Below are 17,018 nucleotides of genomic sequence, written 5' to 3'. Positions count from 1 at the left end.
AGGGAATCCTTTCATGTAAAAACTTGCTTAACTTTGGGCTTCACAATCCAAAAAGGCACATCAAAGCCAAGAAAAAATTGTCATTGAACAAGAAGTGTTATTGGTTTTAATATTTTTAATTTATTTGTTTATTCTCTGAGGCATCCTGAAGGTATTTCTTAGATGACTTTGAACTTAGATGAAGTATGCTGATGTTTCTAGTAGGCAGGTATAATTGACAAACTACAAACCACAGGAACAGGTATAACTGCAAACCACAGGAACTTGATTTATTCAGAAATGGTGACTAGACTGTGACTGGATAGTCAATAGTGATGAAGAAGGGGTGAAGAGATTTTAATTATGAAATCAATGCACAAACTCTCTGACTGCTTTTTGCTGCTTTGCCAGAGGGTCTATCTGTTGTCCATGTCACTGTGAATAATTTGACTATCTTATGTAAGTACCATATCCCATACAAAAATTTATTCATGTCTTTTTATTTTCATCACAGAACCTAAAGAGGACGAAGCGGAGCTATCTGACGATGGTAAGAAGTGCATGTTTTAAACAGGAGAAATGCAAATCTGTGTTCTTCATTCACATTTTCTGGAGTTTTTTAATCATGGTCCTTAACACTTATTTGTAGAGGGGAAAGAAACAGAGGTCGAATATCGGACAGTTACAATTAACACTGAACAGAAGGTGTCAGATGTCTACAACATCGAAGAAAGACTGGGATCGTAAGTACTGGACCCTGCTTTTGAAGACACACAGTTTTCAAAGCTACCTGCTAGTTATAATGATCATGTGCATTTATTCTTTGACTATCTTGCACTTTCAACATCCCAGTTGGGCTCCTTTGTTAAAATTTTAATACATAGTTTTCAACACATGTTGGCCTCCACTCCATAAAGATCCTTTGCTCCTACTAGCTGATAATTTTAAATAGGCACTATATGTATTTCTGGCAAGGAAAATGGAGCCCACAAATGAACAAAGCTAGAGGATTCATTCGTTTTTCAGTGTCCTAAAAGCTATCTCAAAAAAAGGGTACACATTGTGTACTTGCATTTCCATTCTATCCATTAGTGGTAATAAGATTATCCTGCCCACGGGCTGGAATCTCTGCTGACAGCAGCCATAATCCCACGAGCATTAATACTATTGCTGAGAGAAGGTCAGTAATTAGTCTGGCTGTGTTTCTCAGGGCCCCAGCTCGTGGTGGTGTGAACTGCAGGCCATGATAATCTTTCAGTGATCAGTGCTGAGGCCAGGGGATCCTGTGTGCTGCCAATAACAGATCCTGAGAAGTGTAACATAGAGGTAGAATTGTACATTACAGCAATGGGAAACAACAGTACTGACGCCCCGAGCATTCAGATTCTGATTTCACCTACATCCTATACCTGAGATGTCCCATCTGCTGCCCCTTCAGAGGTGTATGACCTACAGAAAACTGTGTGCAGAAAGACCTGAATTAAAGCCGGGTAGGAGTCCCAGTTTTTGAACCCTCCTATATAAGACTTGTTAACTGGAATGGCAGAGTATCTCTAAACATGGTATTCATTCAGAAGTTCGTGCAGATTGCTCTGCACAAAATCAGTATAGAATAATACTTGATATTAAGACATTTTTATTTCAGAATGGAATGGTTGTGCTGGAATATATAGTAAATTGTTGCTGTTTGTGGTGGCTCATATATTGCAAAAAACATTTTATGGAAATAGTTATATATTTTCAGGGGAAAATTTGGACAAGTCTTCAGGCTTGTGGAAAAGAAGACTGGAAAAGTTTGGGCAGGAAAATTTTTCAAAGCATATTCTGCTAAGGAAAAAGAAAACATAAGGGATGAAATCAGCATCATGAACTGCCTACATCATCCAAAACTTGTCCAGTGTGTAGATGCCTTTGAAGAAAAAGCCAACATCGTTATGGTATTGGAAATGTAAGTATAAAGCAGAACACACCAACAAAGTTAATAATGTTGAAAATAATTGTGTGTACAAAAGTAGCAACTTACAGACACAGGACCGTCAAACGCTTCAGGATTTGCAGGGCTTGGATGGTTTTCAGATCTTGCAAGATTTTCCAATTATTTATCCAACTTGTTTAAACTGTGTAAGTAAATCTATGTTAATCTTTTAAAAATCAGTCAAAATGTTTTACAGTTTTGTCTTGTTTGCTTGTTTCTACATGTGATGGGGTTTTGCAGCTTACTCCTATCGCCTGCTTGGGAGAGGTGAGAACAAAATTAACTGCATTTTGAACTTTCATTTAGAACAAAAATATGTTTAAGGAGGAGAACTTTTTTTACTTAAGGCAGTTTTAAACGTGTTGAACAGGCTTCACAAACAATAAAGGCCAGTATGACCAATGTCTGCATCATCCATACTGCACCTGCTTAGTGTGAATCTTATACTTGTGGCAGTACCAGCTGGAAAGTAAATCAAATCCTGATCTGTGCTGATGTTTTTCCCAAAAATTTACTTTAGTTCCAGTTCTGCTGCCACACTGACTTCATGTGCTCTCTGATGCAAGGAGAAGCAGTTTTCTTGCTGGCTGGAAGTTCTAAGTAAGATATAAATTGTTTGAGGCAAAAGAGACTATATGTCTATTTTGCTTGCTTGGCACTTGCTTAGATTATCTGCAAACTACTACTGCACTGGCATATTTCAGAGACTGGATTTTACAACCCTGGAACTTATGTGCAGGAAGGTGTTTTTATTTTTAAATTAAGCAGTTGAGCAAACTGACGATGGTAAAGGAAGGGAACCCTACTTAGCTTGGAACTGAGAGCTGGCAGACCTAATGGAAAACAGGGAGATGTATAAAGAGTCTGGAATAGCATATGGCTTTACACTCCATTAGCTCCCCCCTGGCAGCAAAGGGGTTTTACTCTTTAAAAATATAGAAAACTGCAATCAAATTTAAAGTAGTTTTGTTACCCAGTCTCACTAGGATGTGGATTTAGTTTGGAGTGGCCACCTTTTATGGTTTTTGAGTCCCCTCCCAACATTTCCATTGTGGCAAGCAGCAGCAGAGCCGGCAGGTCTGGGCAGTGAGGTGCTCATGTGACACCTGTGGCAGGTGACTTGGTAGCCTCTCTACTGTCACATTATCCAGCTGACACAGCCCCAGCCCAGCAACTGCACCTGTATTGATAAAGAGCCTCCAAGGGATCATTTCTGCTGTAATAAAGCATTTCTTTGCATTCAAAGAAGTTGTGGGAAATACCTTTAAAATTCTTACTATCCAAGCTGTTTGTTTTATTTCCATCAGAGTTTAAATGCATGGATTTCAAATAAATCAAGCTCACCTGCTATCAGTCTCTTTTAAATCAGATTTTAGCAGTGACTGGAATTTAGGAGCTCCCCTTCTACTCAAATTGATGAGAAGCACCCTTAGATTTTGCTTCCTGATATTTATTCTAAATTGTTCATTTTAATTTTATTCCATACCTTTCCTAGAACCTTTTAAACTTCATACTCTCTGCTTTTAGTATTTCTCGTTACACTATTTTACATTATTTGATTTCATATTCAAAATAAAATCTGATCTTTTTATTATTACTTTTAAATGAAACACTGTAATGATGTGCTCTTGCCTGGAAACCTTTCCATCTAACATTTACTGGAAGTCAGAGGCAAATTTCAGGCATTTCCTTTTCAAATATAGGAAAATATTGGTTCCTCCATAAGCATCTCAGTGGAAAAAGTAAATCTGAAAATAGTAGCCGGTTGTCAATGTAATTCAGCACTGGGGGATAAGTGCCTCAAAGTTTTATATACCTCAGATAGTCAGTTTATTTTTACATAGATCAGAAGGAGATTACTGTTTTACAAATTAAGATTATTGAAGCAAAATCTCAGCACTAAATTCTGTCATTTGATGTGATTTAAGCTGGTACAAGTTACTTCGGTTTTCTCTTTTTTTCTAAGGTAGGTTTTTAAAAATACTGTTGAGTATTTGCCTGGGCAACTCTAAGGTAGATTCTTCTCACTGTTCCTACTGGACCAAAAACCTTAGATGTGTATTCTGTGATTCCACAGACATGAATATTTTCCTATATGACTCATGTAGAGAAGACTGAAAAGAGGAGAACCCAGAAAAAAAGAGAGATTTAGATTCTGAACTAGTTGGACTGTTTGAACAAAGCCGACTTCTCCGCCTGTGTATGTGTAGAACCTCATCCACACAGGTTTTATTCAGCTTCCTAACTGGCAAAAATCAAACTGGATTTAGTTCCTGATATAAATGCAACAATGTTCATCCCATAAGCGCATTGCAGTTTAATCTACCATTGCTAGGAGAGTGTTGAGAGCTCCCATGGTAAAAACAGCAGGCAGATGTATTAACAGTAGTTCATTTACAAAAATGTGCTAAAAAAGTGGTGCTTGAGACAATGGTACAGTTTCTGAAAAGTTTTCCCTTTGGGGATCTGAAAAGGATGACACTTTTATAGCACAAGTAAGTTGTCACTATCTGCATTAAACAGTCAAAGCAACTGGTACATTTTAGTATGAGGATGATTATCATTTGGAATTGCAGAGTAATCCAGATATAAACATTTTGCCTGCAGATGTTTTCATAAACACCCATACTGGTTAATGTCTTAGCAAAGCAACAACAAACTAGATCCCCTGAATGTTTATTCAACAGGTCTGGCAATACTGTTGCTTTAGGTTACAAATGTGCTCTAATCCAACATAACCCCTCAGTTTGTCAAGCATATGCTCTTCTTACTATTTTTATAGTCATAGGAAACCACAATAGCATTTCTAATTGTATATTTTATGAAATCTTGTAGCCAAAGCAAGAAATGCATCCAGAACTTCAGATGTTTCAAATTCAGTTTGGTACATGAGGGATATAATCATGTATCTGGCAACCTGCAAACATGGAAAGGCTGCTTTTCTGTTGTGTGTTTTCTTTCTGTAACTGAAATGTGCAATTGCATTTGGCAACAAACATGAATGCTGCAAAATATTAAACCATATAAAGACCATGGTGTGTTTAATTTCTAAAAGCAAAGCTGCTCTTCACTATGCACTCCTTTCTTTACGGGTCATTCACCCACAGCATAAGAAAAAAGTATTTCCCATCTTTGGATGCAAGCAGATAAACCAGTTGAGTGATTACTCAGAATTTAAAATAACAACAACAACAAAAACCCAAAACACGAAAACCACAAACAAACAAAACAAAACAAAACACAAACACAAAACAAAACAAAAAAAACCACCAAAGCCAACAAGTCACAAATTATGCTTCATTAAATCTAGGTTAAAAATGTCCCACTTCAGTTTCATGAACAGTTCAATCGAGGAGATGCTACCCAAGAAAGACCAATTATTTCACATCTAAAATTAGCATAAAAATGGAATTGACCTACAAGAAATGTGATGAGGGCTCAGCTAAAAATACCAACACTGAAAGTGTTGTGGGTTATATCTTTCTCCTGTCATAGCTAAGGAGGAAATTCCCTCTGAGCTCACTTGGGTCAGTAATTTACCGTTTGAGCTTTGCATTCCAATTAACCATATCATCGGAATTCTTCCTTCCTAGCCTTTGTCACTCTCAATCTCTCTTTCTTCTGAATTTTTGCTCATCTTCTTGAAATTCTGTCCTCTTTCACTGGGACCCACTCCATGTATTTTAGTTTTCCTTATTTCTAAACTACGTTATCTACCTTTGTTCACTGATGGATGGTAAGTGGAACGGAAGAAGTGGGAAATGTGTGCTCAGAGTCGGGAGCAGTGTTACGAACACGTGTTAGCAGGGTGGCAGTCACAGAGCACACAGTTCACTGTCAGCTGCAGGTGACCCAGTCCTAGAGGCAGGATGTAAATCCCTCCTGCCTGGAATAACAACATCAGTGTTTCACAGTTCTCACCTGCGACAGAGATTCAGAACAGAAAACATCTGTTGATTTATACCACACACAAGAGGCAATTCTTCCCACGTTTTCTGTGTGGCTATGGAAAATGCAATTACAAAACAGATTGCATCCTGAAGTGACTGCTGCAAGCTTGAACTCTGTGTATTGCTGTAAAAAAAAAAGGTCTGATTACTCCCCAAATGAATATGTTACAGAAGTCTCTTTTTATTCTGTCTTTCACAGGGTTTCTGGAGGAGAACTCTTTGAACGAATCATTGATGAAGACTTTGAACTGACAGAGAGAGAGTGCATTAAATACATGAAGCAGATTTCAGAAGGAGTTCAATACATTCATAAGCAGGGTATTGTCCACTTGGATTTGAAGCCAGAAAATATTATGTGTGTCAATAAGACTGGTACAAGTATCAAACTCATCGACTTTGGACTCGCAAGAAGATTAGGTAATGAATTCTCTGCCTATTTAAGTATCACAGGGTGAAAGGGCAGAACAAACAGTAATTCATGATACCTATTATATTCTTTCATGTATAGAGAGTAAATAGACTATGTTTCCTATAAATATTTCTGGTTTTAGGAAGAAATAGAAAAGGGAGAAAAGAAGACATTCAAGAGTGAGAGTAGGGCACCTCATCTTCAAGAGAAGTTTGCAGTGAGGTGTACACAATCTACCTGCCTGTTTCTACAGCAGGGTATCCCTGTAGATTCCACCTAAAATACACAGTAATAGTAATGTTAAAAAATATTTACATTTGGTACCATCAAGCACTAACTCTTTAACTGAATGCTTCATGAATACTACAAATCCTTGAAACTTTTTTAACAGCAGGGATTTAGGTGATGCTCTAGAAGCCTTTCAGATAATTACAGTCAATTTACATTTTCCCGTTATTTTTATCATTTCTTATCATAAACAGCAGGATGTTGTCATACATGTTAAACATCATAGGAATGCTATAAAGAGCTGTGTAATAGCACTACTTAAAAATAATGCAATAGGGAGAAATTCCATTTGACAAGCCCTTCCTCTTCCTAAGCTGCTTTTTAGCAGCTTTCTATCACTCACTTTGGTCTAAGCTTCCAACATGCTCTGCAACTTGAAAGCCAAAGACCTTCAAAAGTTCTTGTCTTCATATTGCTCAGCTCTAAAAAGTGGCCCTTCAGTTGTGTTTTCAGTGTTAAACAATACCAACATCCCACACTGATCTTTTTTCATCTTGTATTTTCACAAAAGAAATAAAATTCATTCCAGGAATTAAAAGAAACAAAAATAGTTTATGAACCTGTTACACTGGGAGAGACGAGATTTGTGGATCTCCTGACAATAATTGATTAGGACAACTTATATGAATTCCTACTCTGTATATAAAGGGGCCCACAGCTGGATTCTTACTTGAAATCTTTTGCCTTCCCTCTTTGAAAAAGTATTAATTTAAAAATTTTTAATACTTATTAAAAAGTAGAACAATGATTTTTGAGAACAATGATTTTACTACCAGTTACCTTTTGTTATCTGCCTAAATGCTGCTCATCCTACTACTTTTGACACTTAAATAACAGACTACTGCATTCCCAAGAATATTTTTTTACTAAAACAAAGCAGGAATGGTTTGTTGAATGAATAGGGGAAAAGAAATCTGCTTTGAAGAATTTTAGATGATATTCTGCTCCAAAAGTGCATTAAATGAATCTTGGTCACATGGACACTGTTAACTCAGAGATAAGATGTCTATTTTATTTATTAAAAAAAGAGATCCCTGCCATTTCTGTTCCTTCACCAACATAGAGCCAGTAGTGTTCTGGGAACATGAACTGATTTTGTTCTCGTTCAGGAAACAGATGAACTGTTAACTAAGTTCCAGTGCTGGTGGTTTTGTGTGAGAGGTGTGGGAAAGATTTCAGCCCATGATGTTCCAGCTGTCAGCCTGAAAACTGTACATTTACTGCTGCACTGAGTGGATTTCATCAACAAGAGATATAATGTAAACACAGAATACCCTTTTTCGAGAAACTTCTTCAGCTAACTTTTTAACTTCAGACCACAGTTACACCCACATTTAGCAAACGGAAGATCCTATTTTTGGTAGCCTGTTCATGTCCATCAGCTTTCCCACTTTTCTGTTAATCTTGTGGCATCACAGTGCACTGCATGGCTGACAGCAGCTTGTGAGTTGCACCAGTCATGCCATAGGCAGGAAAGCTCTAAACTCCAGTTAACTTCTCTTGGTGTAGAAGGATGAGAGTTGTGGGTGCTGATGCTGATTCTGATTTTACAACGCTGTACATTCATTTGGCTTAACATGCTGCTAATTCTTGCCAGGTTCCATTGTAGGTATTTGCTATTCATCAGCCTGCCATTCTGGATAACTCCATCGTGGGTGGCATTCCCTAGGAAAGGAAAGGGCCCTTCCATTCCATGCCCAGCAAGCACAAGCACTGTTTTAATTGCAAAGACAACTGTAACATTTCAGTTGAGATGATTTCCAAAAGTAGAAAACAACTTTTACTGTTTCATTTACTTACAAAAATTGTTAAAAACACTTTTCACTAATGCCTGCTTCTTGCCGGCTGTCTTATGTGGTGCACTGAGGACATGTTCCTCCACTTGTGTTCCTTCGAGATTTATGATTTTGAAATTGGTTGTCAAATTCACTTTGGCATTGATAGATGTGGGATTGGAGCCCTCATCCTACAGACTGACCCTGACTGAGCAGAAACTGCTCAGCCAAGGGATTGCTGAAGGCAGCAGTGGCTGATTCTGCACTTCAACTTCTGAGATTTAATTTTTTGTAACTACTGCAAACTAGTGCCTCTAAATATTCAGTGTTTTGATGAATTTTAAAGATATTAGGATCAGCTCCTTCTGCAGTCATCTTCTGCAGCTAATTAGTTCTCTTGCACTGTCCGGAAATACCAAAGCTGCAGTGGGATATTTTCCTGACCTTTTTTGGTGTGCTGAGGAACACATGTAGAAAATTGTTTAAGATAAACTTCTTGAGGAGAAAAGAGAATGGTTTTTGAGTACTGTAAAGATTTTTTTTTAATCAGTTGATTATACACAATGTCAGCAACAGTTTCCAGCTAGCTTGTCAGCTTTCTGTCTGAACTAAGGGATATCCAAACACAGATCCTACTTGTGTACTAAGCTTGTAAACAAGGGGGTAAAAACTTGACATATTACTGCATAGAAAGGGTCTTACTCTTCTCCTTTCTTTTTTCTTTATACACAGAAAATGCTGTGTCAGTTGTTTCACACTCTATGTTTGCACTCAAATGCCATGTTTTCAAAAGAAAACCCACATTTCTCCAACCTGTGGGCAGCAGATTTCATACACCAGCCTTTTGCATACACAGTTGCTCATGGTAGTTTACACAGTGCACACTCCAAACTTGGATGTGAAAATCTGAGCCTGAGACTTGGATGATCACGATGAAGCTTTTAGAAAATAGGTTCATTGTGATAAATTTCAGTAATTTCTTGTAAGGACAGTTTGAAAAAAAATATAAGTGTTGACTCTGAAATGAAGGCAGATGGGAAAATGGGATCTTAGGCTTCCCATTTGCACTTGGAAAAGGAAGGTTGCCACTGTGGAGAAGACATTGCCCTTCTTTTAGGCTAAGTCATTTTACAGTGCATGTTAGAAAAACTCTTACTGTAGAGTAAGAAAACTCTGGTTATGTGATTGTAGGGATGTTGTGGAATAGTTTTTGAATGTGCTTTTTAAAGGATAGTCAGAGAGCTGGCAGGAGGGTCTTGATGTTGGTGAACTTGCATGGGAGGATCTGGGTAATTTCCTGCAGCTGCTCCCAGGCATTCTTCTCTCTGTTTCTGTTTCTAAAAATGGGTACTCGCTGCATGGTGGGAGTAGAGAAAAGACGTGAAAATGAGGTTTCTGCAATTAATTTACTAAAACTATACCTGAACAGAGCAAGAAAGGGTTTCACAGCATTTAAAATGGGAAACTGGCATAACTGCAAGTGAATTGTTGTGATTGTGCTCAAAAGTTGCCTCAAGCACGGTGTTCAATCATTAGGCAAGTTATTAACCCCATATATGTTTCAGATTTCCTTTGGTAATTTGGGGATTTGCATACCTCAAAAGACCACTAGCTCAGGTGTTTGATTACATTTCATGAAGTGCCTTAAGTGCTTTCAATGGAGCTAAGTTTGGGAGTGGAGTCTGTACTGGGATCAGCATTTATGTTGCAAAACTTGGCAAATTAAATTCTGGTAAATAAAAATATTCTATTCAGATTCAGTGTTGTGGAAAGGTCAATTCTTTTGTAAACTCCTCAAAACTTTGCTGTTGTTTGAGGGTTTTTTAAGCTTTTCTCTAAATTATAGAGCTGCAAATCCCTGTACTCGTGGTAACCTTAACAGGAGCAGGACTGGAATGTGTTACATCTGTTTGCCTTCCCATCCATATCTGTTTTGTTTAGATGGTAATCTCTTTGGGAGAGCAATGGTTCCTCACTAGGACATTTTACTGTGCCTAATCTGGCTTCTGCTCTTGCACAGAAGATAAATGTAATGCAATGAATCTCACTTAAGGCATACACTGATTGCTCAGGCACATGTGCAGACTGGACATGATTTTCTCAACCTAAATCCAAGCCTGTTTCAAGTCAGAAACAATTTATTTTCTGACACTTTTATATTTTTACAATACAATTCTATTACTGGGATGTGGGTTTTTTCCCCCCCAGTCCCTAATCTATTCCTTAGTTTCCTTCCTGCCTGACCTTGCTTATTCTTTTCTTCTTCCCATCAGATTTAGAATGAGCATTGATGAAAATGAGCCCCCTGAATTTCTAACTATTTCTCTAAAATGAGCCTAAGAATTTCTAACTTAATGACTTGCACTGTGTCTCACACTATACTAGAGGGTAGACATATCACTCACTTGCACACTGGCAGCATAATCTGGCAGTACTTGGTTATGAACAGGTTTTTCTCTTACCTTCATCACTGTATTTTCCAGTAGGGCAGTACTGATGGGTTAGCACAAGAAGAATGTCAAACCAGTTCACCTGTCTCATGACCTCATTCTTCCAGTTCATATTGGTAGCAGCAGCTTCACTGTAGATCATTTTTAAAACATCCACTGTGTGTTTAAGCAGAGCAAATGTAGCACACCTGTGCTACAGGCCAGCTGAATAAAAGTTTGGAGCAGCTGATGGCTCACAGCTGGTGATTTGTGCTTCCCCTTTGCCACAGGTGTGCTTGTAGGCAGCCTGGTTTTGAGACCATGCCCAAGTCCAGTTTTACCTGTGAGGTAATGATCTGACTGGTGCACAACATCTGCTTCTTCTCTTGTTTCACTGCTGGCCTGTGCCACTTCAAATTTAAGAGACATGCAACCCACTATTGATTTTCCTTCCTGTTTACACTAGAAGAAAATGTGTTGGATTGAAATAGTTCTTTCCTTCTATTGTAATTTTAGCACTATTGGTTCTTTTTACCACAACATGCAGAGCCCCAAGCTTTGATAGATGTTCAATAATTTGTGAAAACTGTAGCTTCTTTCTGACACTGGAGTCCTGCAGTTCTCTTTTGCAACTGCTAAAGGGATGGAGGCTCAAACCCTTTTGTACTTCAGGACATAAATATCTGAATTAAACACTGATGGCACTCCTTTTCCATGGATTTGGCCTTGTGGAAGTTCCTTGCAATAGGAACCTTCTTACGCACTTTATACAGTGCTGTGTGTTTGAGGATGCTTAATAAATAATTCTTTATTTGCTATACATGTATCAGCTAAGAAAACAGCAATTCAGGCATCATTTATTTCTTCTGATAAGAATCTTTAACAAAATCACAAATATGAGGGCAAAACTGGTTTTCCTGTTACTAGAGAATAACTGTTTTTAAAAATCTCCATGCAGCAGTTAATGGTTTTCTCTTCCATTCTTCACAGAAAATGCAGGCTCTCTGAAAGTTCTCTTTGGGACACCTGAGTTTGTGGCTCCAGAAGTTATAAACTATGAACCTATTGGATATGAAACAGATATGTGGAGTATAGGAGTTATCTGCTACATTTTGTGAGTACTTTGCTATTCTTAACACAAATCCTGGCAGTTGCTGAACATACAAAATATTCATCAACTTCTGAAGTTTTCTGACGTTTTCAGGCCTTTTGTGTTGTAATTAGAAGCTCCAGCATGTTTAATAAAACTTCTCTGTTCTCTGAAGGGTGCAATTGGTAAACTGCAAAACTGGCAGTTCTGGAAATCCAGCTATTCAGTGTTGTACATTTTACATCATAAACCAGCAATGAATGCTTCATCTCATTTAAAAAGACAATATGACTATTTTATTATTAACTTCAAACTATTTTTTCCTTCCAGACGTTAAAGAGATATGTTTGGGCACTAACAACCAATAATTTCCATTCTTTTATTCCATGAGAGAAAATTTTTGTGAAACCTTGGCATCTCGTGGGACACACTGAAGTATCCCAGCATTACCATATCCGTTCACAGTGTATTTTAATTTATTACCAAGCACAAGCCACTGGATAAATACATTTTATAAGCAGCATGGATTGAGCTCGTGGAAACATTTCAGAGGATGGTTAGCTGCAGCTCTTGGTTACATATTTCAGTATGAGATTTGATTTTTATATATGATTTGATACAGCATGCTTATAAACATCAATAAGTCTAGAGAAATGTATATGGAATTAGTATCTCCATGCCTAGAACAGAAAGTGGTTTTCTTCCAGCTGTGACTTTACACATTTGATGCCATATAAACAAGTGAAAAGAGATGCTTAGTTTGGAGCATGGTTCCTTCTCCCTTGTTCCAGCTTCAGTAGTAAGTCAGTGGCAGATCTGCTTTGCACTGGTTCTTTTAAAAGACTCCTCTCAATGCCATTCTTCCTTTATTAGAGTCCCCTCTGCCCTGGCTATCCTGCTCCTTGACACCTGGCAATGCACAGTTGTTTGCCTCAGTTTTACTCAGTCGTTCTGTGTTCCTGCTTTTCTCATGACCCTGCACTTGTTCATGCTCTTCTCCTTTCCAAACTAAGCAACATAATTTCCTTACTTGGCCTATGCAAAAGCTACTACATCAACTCCCTCTTACTTCCAGCAAAGACTCGGAATATTTCTGTTATCTTCAGCTTCAGATGCGAAGTGTGTTCCACGCTTCAAGGTCACTTCGCTCTGCCAGTTTATTTACAGGACTTCTATTTTCCATTCACTTCCAAGCACTTCTTTCTCGATCTTGAAAGCTCCTTTGGATCGTTCTGTCTCTGCAGTAACGCAGCCCACCCAGGCAGCAGCGCGGTGACAAATCCCTGCGCTCCCGGGGCGGGATGGCGGTGCCGGGCACCGGGACCGGGAATCCCTCGGTGCTGCAGCGCCGCCTGCAGCCCGCACGCACCCGACACATTTTGGGGAGCTTCTCGTCTCTCCGGGCCCTTTGTTGTTATCCACGCCCATGGCGAGGTTCCGTGTGCTCCCAGTCTGAGCAGCGAGGCACACGTCGGTGCTGGCACCGAGTGTTCCCGGGAAATGCAGCCAGGGCATCGGCTGAGACAAAGTGAAGGGAGCAGGTGGAACAGGTGGGGAAAGGGTGATAGGTCTTGCCAAGGACAAGTCTGCTTCTTCCCAGTTTCTCTGTGTCAAGCAGGATATTTGGATGCTGTACCATTCAGCTGAGTGTTACACTCATTCAGCTGATCTGATATGCCTTGTGAAATATATTATGAAATTACTTGTTTGTTTGCTAAGGTGTATTTAAGGTCATTTAACCTGTCATAAGGGGAAAACTACATCACCCAAATAAAATGAAAAAAAAAAAAATCTGATGCATTTCTATTGCCACAATAATGATTAGCAGTGATAATCAGCTTTTGTCTTTCTTGCCATAACAATAAAGTAATAGAAGTTAGGGAAGATCCGTGAGTCATGACTTGGACTTTCCCTCTCCATCCCAGAGTGACAGAGGCTCCCAATCTGTCTTAACTTTCTTAGAGCCCAGCTATTATTACAGACTCACAACTATGAGCCATTATCCAGAATGAACCATCACATCATCATTACAGAATGCAAATAAAAGTCATTGAGAACTGCATCTCTCTTTAGTTGCAGCTCTGCTTTCCCATCTTGTTTGTAAGCTCAGAACTGCCAAATCTCACGCCTGAAGTGCAAGACTCGCTCACTTGGTGTCTGTCTCACACACCATCACTGTGCTCATACCTGGGCACTTGCATCCCCTCTCCCCTGCCACGGGAGTGGGGCCATGCAGGCAGAGGCGAGCACTGGACTTAAAGGCAGCTGTGCCACAGGCAGCTGATGGCCCAAAGTTGCTGTGTCCATCATCTGTGCCAAGGGAAACAGCAGGGAACATGCTACAGCATCACTTGACACAACACCTGCCTAGAAAGTGACTGTGTTTCCATGATGTGCTACACAACAATGAGTACAAACCGGGTTTTGCAGGGAGCTGCTAAAGTGATCTCTGTGAGTGAAGGGTCTCCCCTGCAAAAGAATAAATGGTTGGGATGTAATCTCAAGTAGGAAGCAGGGTGACAGCACTCTTCCAAAACCCTGCAGCAAAACCTCCCCTCAGCCCTCTGCTATGCAGATGTAAGTACAGATATTGCACTCCCTGCTGGGATACTGCATCTGTCTTCCTTATGGCATGACTGATTTAATGCCATCCTACAGTTCATAAGTTCCCTTTCCACATTTCTAAGCTAAATATTAAATCCTTTTAATCTCCCTAGATAACTTATTCAGTCTTGTCTCTTCATCTGTCTTTGTTCTTCCTTAAATTTCCGTTTGTATTCTCCACCTCATGTTTTTTATCTTCCACTTTTATCTTGTTCTCTGTCCTGTTCTGCATCACAGTACTGTTCCACATACTTAAGTTGATCTATTGCCTTTGAAATAACAGGCCACAAATATTATAGCTTGTGTATATCATCTCCATTTATGTCTATTTCAGTGTTCCTTTCTGCATTTACAATCATCTTTAGCTAATGAAGGTTTAACCTCCTGAATTCTTTCCAGCTCTTTCTGTTCCATTTATTCTTCTGGGCATTGCTGGATTTGTGTGTTTTTTGTATTTCTATTTCTTTTCTGATGATCAGTTTGGATTGTTTTGAATATTTAGTAATCTGAAGCAATTTCTAATTTTTATTTCAAAGCAATTTTCAGCCTAAGGTTTCAGTGCTGCATGGGCGTACACTGCATGTGGATTGCCTTTTCCTTCTGGCACCATAGGATCTGAGCAGTTTCAGGGAGGAATTGTCTGTGGCTGATTCAAAACCCTGCTTGCCTTCCAATAGTTCTCCTTGCTTTATCAGTGCCAGGCAGTGTTTATCTTTTCAGCATAGTTGATCTCTGTCAATTCATATTTTTTAATATACTTTCTCTTAGGCTGTGTTTTAATATCACATATGATCTTGCTGTATACTCTTTTCCTTCATCACCTTCCTAACAGCACACCCCTGATTCTTCAAATATTCCCTTTCCTTTTTATCCATTATGTTTTTCATCTCTGCTGTTCCCCCTCCCTTGTTTGGCATTTTGGGTTGGTTGAAAGATCTTTCGGCATTGTTCATCTTTTGGGTGTGCTGGCTTGGAACCTCGATAAAGCAAAACACTGCTGGCTTACACTTGGCTCCCATGTCATGTTAAAAATTTATACCTCTTTATATTAAAGATGTGAGAGCGCTCCTTGTTCTTTCCTTAAACCAGGTTAGGAAGGCTTTAATGTCAGACTGTACCGCTCAAATGAAAATGTCTTACTGGTTCAGTGGCACTGGCAAACTGGGTTCCTCATTAATCCACTGGGCATGTGAAACAAGGATGAGAACAGCAGTAACACCCTTGCTTTGGCAATGAGCTGTCTTCCTTTACATGGACTCAGTGGTCTGCTTCTTCCAGAGAGGACCAGTGTGGGAGTCAGTCAGCCCTCAGCTAAGTGTCCCATGGATATGTGTCCCTGACAAAGTATCCTCAGACTATTTATTTGCTTCAGTTTGCTTGAAAGAGAATTACTTCACTACATGATCTCTAGGGTGCAGGTGTTATCATCATGTGCTTATCTGACATGCCCTGCACAGGTTTATCAGAAGCAGATACCGAGATCTGTTCATACTGAGGTCTGTTACTGTGTTTGCACAGCCAATGCAAGGCAAAGCCTGTAAGGAGAAGCTGAGTGCCAGCAATCCCAGTCAGCTGGTGCTGCAAGCACTGCTTGCAGAGGAACACTCACAGTCTGACTCTTTGAGACAAGCAGCAAAACCATCTTCCCTGGAGTAGCAGGAGTCTTAATGCAGAGATTTCCAGTTGAAATGCCATGGTGTTTGTTACATAGGCAACGAGACTTGCATCCACATTGGACCCTTTCCATCTCAACATTTCTAAGTCTGCACTTGGAGCTTTGTTAGAACAGACCAATAAATGTTAAGGAACTCTTAGAGGATAAAATATATTTCTTCTTTATTTAGAAGTGGAAACTGTGAAAGATTTTTTAAACAAATGGTTCTTAACATGCCAGGAAGATGCCTGGTAAAGTAGCTGGAAAAATGTTTTCAGTAAACAGCCTGCTGCTTGTCTAAGAGTAACTTCGCAGTGTAAGCTCTGTGTTAATTTTCTGGAGCAGTAGCTCATCTTTATCACTTCAGCATTCCAAAGAGAAATTGTTTCCATTATCTGTCAAAAGAGTTGCTGTACCATTATTACTTTAAATGGCTATTAAGAATTGAACAACCAGGACTTCGGTCAGTGAAATCTGTGCTAGAGATAAAAATTTCTGGCTACATAATTTCTAATCTACACTAGTTGCTGGATTTTGTTTTCTAACTATAGACAAGGATCTTACTCCTTAGAAGTATTTCCACAACAAGGCAACTGATTCACAGTGTAAAACTGTAGTAGAGAGAGAAAATTATTTTAGCTTTATAAATCTGCAACAGCACATTCAGGAATACAAAAATAGGTTCATTGAAATATTTGAATGGGCACTCTTCCACTGGTGTTTGTAAATGATGAAATGAGTGGAGGCTTAACTGAGACCCACCTGGTAATTTTCCAAATGCATGGGATCGTACAATCCTACCACAGCATTTAAAATTTTATCAGATAATTCTGTTGTACAATTCTAAAATTAAAAAAAAAAACCA

At 39.0% G+C, this 17,018-nt stretch overlaps 1 protein-coding gene across 16 annotated transcripts in view; it reads left to right on the top strand.

Annotated features, from left to right (window-relative positions):
* Positions 1 to 17,018, top strand: part of MYLK (myosin light chain kinase) — a 197,772-nt gene that overhangs the window by 170,682 nt on the left and 10,072 nt on the right. For all 16 annotated transcript variants that reach the window (XM_069021101.1, XM_069021100.1, XM_069021099.1 and 13 more), the window contains 5 exons: positions 494 to 529; positions 629 to 722; positions 1,724 to 1,927; positions 6,104 to 6,321; positions 11,796 to 11,919. In XM_069021101.1, the coding sequence (XP_068877202.1) occupies positions 494 to 529; positions 629 to 722; positions 1,724 to 1,927; positions 6,104 to 6,321; positions 11,796 to 11,919 (676 nt within the window). The remainder of the gene's footprint in view (positions 1 to 493; positions 530 to 628; positions 723 to 1,723; positions 1,928 to 6,103; positions 6,322 to 11,795; positions 11,920 to 17,018) is intronic.

This window comes from Aphelocoma coerulescens, chromosome 7 (assembly GCF_041296385.1).
Source record: "Aphelocoma coerulescens isolate FSJ_1873_10779 chromosome 7, UR_Acoe_1.0, whole genome shotgun sequence".
NCBI lineage: Eukaryota > Metazoa > Chordata > Aves > Passeriformes > Corvidae > Aphelocoma > Aphelocoma coerulescens.
This window is presented reverse-complemented; position numbering and strand designations above follow the sequence as displayed.